This window comes from Impatiens glandulifera, chromosome 1 (genome assembly GCF_907164915.1).
Source record: "Impatiens glandulifera chromosome 1, dImpGla2.1, whole genome shotgun sequence".
Taxonomy (NCBI): Eukaryota; Viridiplantae; Streptophyta; class Magnoliopsida; order Ericales; family Balsaminaceae; genus Impatiens; species Impatiens glandulifera.
Genome location: NC_061862.1, coordinates 147,476,532 through 147,478,238, shown reverse-complemented (window position 1 = coordinate 147,478,238; position 1,707 = coordinate 147,476,532). Strand labels below are relative to the sequence as shown.

Genomic DNA, 1,707 nt, shown 5'->3' with positions numbered 1-1,707 from the left:
ATCAGTACAATATATATATACAATTTATCTTAAAAACAACTATATAAGACTTACTATTTTTAAAAGATTAAGATACATACAAGTTTTGAAATGGATTAGATTTAAACCTATTATAAATCCAACAAATATTCATCCATGCTTTTATACATCATTTTTTTTAATTGGATATATATGTTGAGGGTTACTACCTCAACTCTAATTTGGTCAAGAGTATGAAGAGTCTTCCCTATTAGGAGGGTCCCATGAATCATTATAAAATCATAAGGTTGGCGTGTGTTTTCATTATTATAATGATAATTGAACTTGTAATTTAGTTGGCTCTACATTATGCACATCTCTTGCAACTTTCAGTACTTAACTAGTTAAAATAATAAATAAATATTTATAATTATACAGCTGCATCTTAGGAACAAATATAAATATTGGCTATATGATCATCCACGTCATTATATTACTTAAAATGGGTCTCATCCAAAATTTCCAGTCTCCATCAATTCCCTCGATCCCTATATATATAAATAGACCAAGTTTTCAACACATCAAACCACTCCCACTTCTTTCTATTATAACTTCTTACAAATACATCCTCATGGCTACCGAAATCATTGAGCTATCTTGGCAAGAAACCGAAACTCGAAACAAATCCACCATGACCTCGTTCTATAAGGCTTTAGCCACGGGAAACACTCAAATTGTAGCCGGTTTGCCAACCAGCGACCTAGAATGGTGGTTCCACGGCCCTCAGAACTGCCACCACATGATGAAGATCCTGACCGGAAATGAACAGGTTGGTTCGAAGTTTAGGTTCGAACCCCGAACCATCGAGGCCATTGATGATCGTGTTATTGCTGAGGGATGGGAGGGAGCCCAAGCTTATTGGGTCCATGTTTGGACATTGAAAGACGGTTTCATAACTCAATTTAGGGAGTATTTTAACACTTGGGTAACGGTGACCGAGTTAAGGCCCGTGGCTGGCCATGATGGCTTAAAGTTGTGGCAGAGCCAGCCTCGGGATCTTGTCAATCGGTCACTTCCCGGACTTTTGCTTGCCATTTGATCTTTTGTCGGGTAGGAAAAATGTAATGTATGGGGGACTTAATTGTGAAAAAAATGTCAGTCACTCATATGGTTTGTACTAAGAAATTCAATAATTGTTGTATAACTAAAAAAAATATTTTTCAAAATGTTTTTGCGGGTAAAGTGGGACATTCTTAAGATTTATGGTAGCAGTCAGGTGTGACTTTTCAATCATGTACCTAGCTAGTTTTAAATGAATATCTTATTATCTTTGAAAGTGAGACTTTTATTTTAATATTTCGCCTTACCATGAAAATATGTTATAAAAAACAAACCATTAGAAAATTAATTAGGACAATATTTGTCACAAAGATACTAAAATAAAATGAGTAAGCAATCTCCTTCCAAATTCAAGTAAATCGTTCATCGATTTTTACCACTTGAGTTATTTTACCGAAATCATTGAATACCACATAAGGTTCCACTTGCTCATCGTGGTAGAGAGGACCGAAGTGAGCATCCGGAGGTTGAAGATATTGATTAGGACATCGCTTCAAAGGGAGGCCTAGTCCCTACAACTTTCCCACCACCATTGACAACTCCAAACCATGATGAGGCAGTGCAAGTCCATCCGCTGAAATTAAGATGTTCTTGAGAGTAATGAGCTCGCTATTGAACAAGTAGGGAAAT

At 36.1% G+C, this 1,707-nt stretch overlaps 1 protein-coding gene across 1 annotated transcript; it reads left to right on the top strand.

Moving 5' to 3' along the window:
* Window positions 1-558: 558 nt before the first annotated feature.
* Window positions 559-1,229, top strand: LOC124914298 (wound-induced protein 1). The gene has a single exon (XM_047454814.1). It carries the CDS (start codon window positions 590-592, stop codon window positions 1,055-1,057), a length of 468 nt encoding a protein of 155 aa, XP_047310770.1. The 5' UTR covers window positions 559-589; the 3' UTR covers window positions 1,058-1,229.
* The last annotated feature ends 478 nt before the right edge of the window (window positions 1,230-1,707 follow it).

What these genes read in the sequence shown, in the direction of transcription:
- LOC124914298 (XM_047454814.1), top strand. Translation starts at nt 590, where the DNA reads ATGGCTACCGAAATCATTGAGCTATCTTGGCAAGAAACCGAAACTCGA.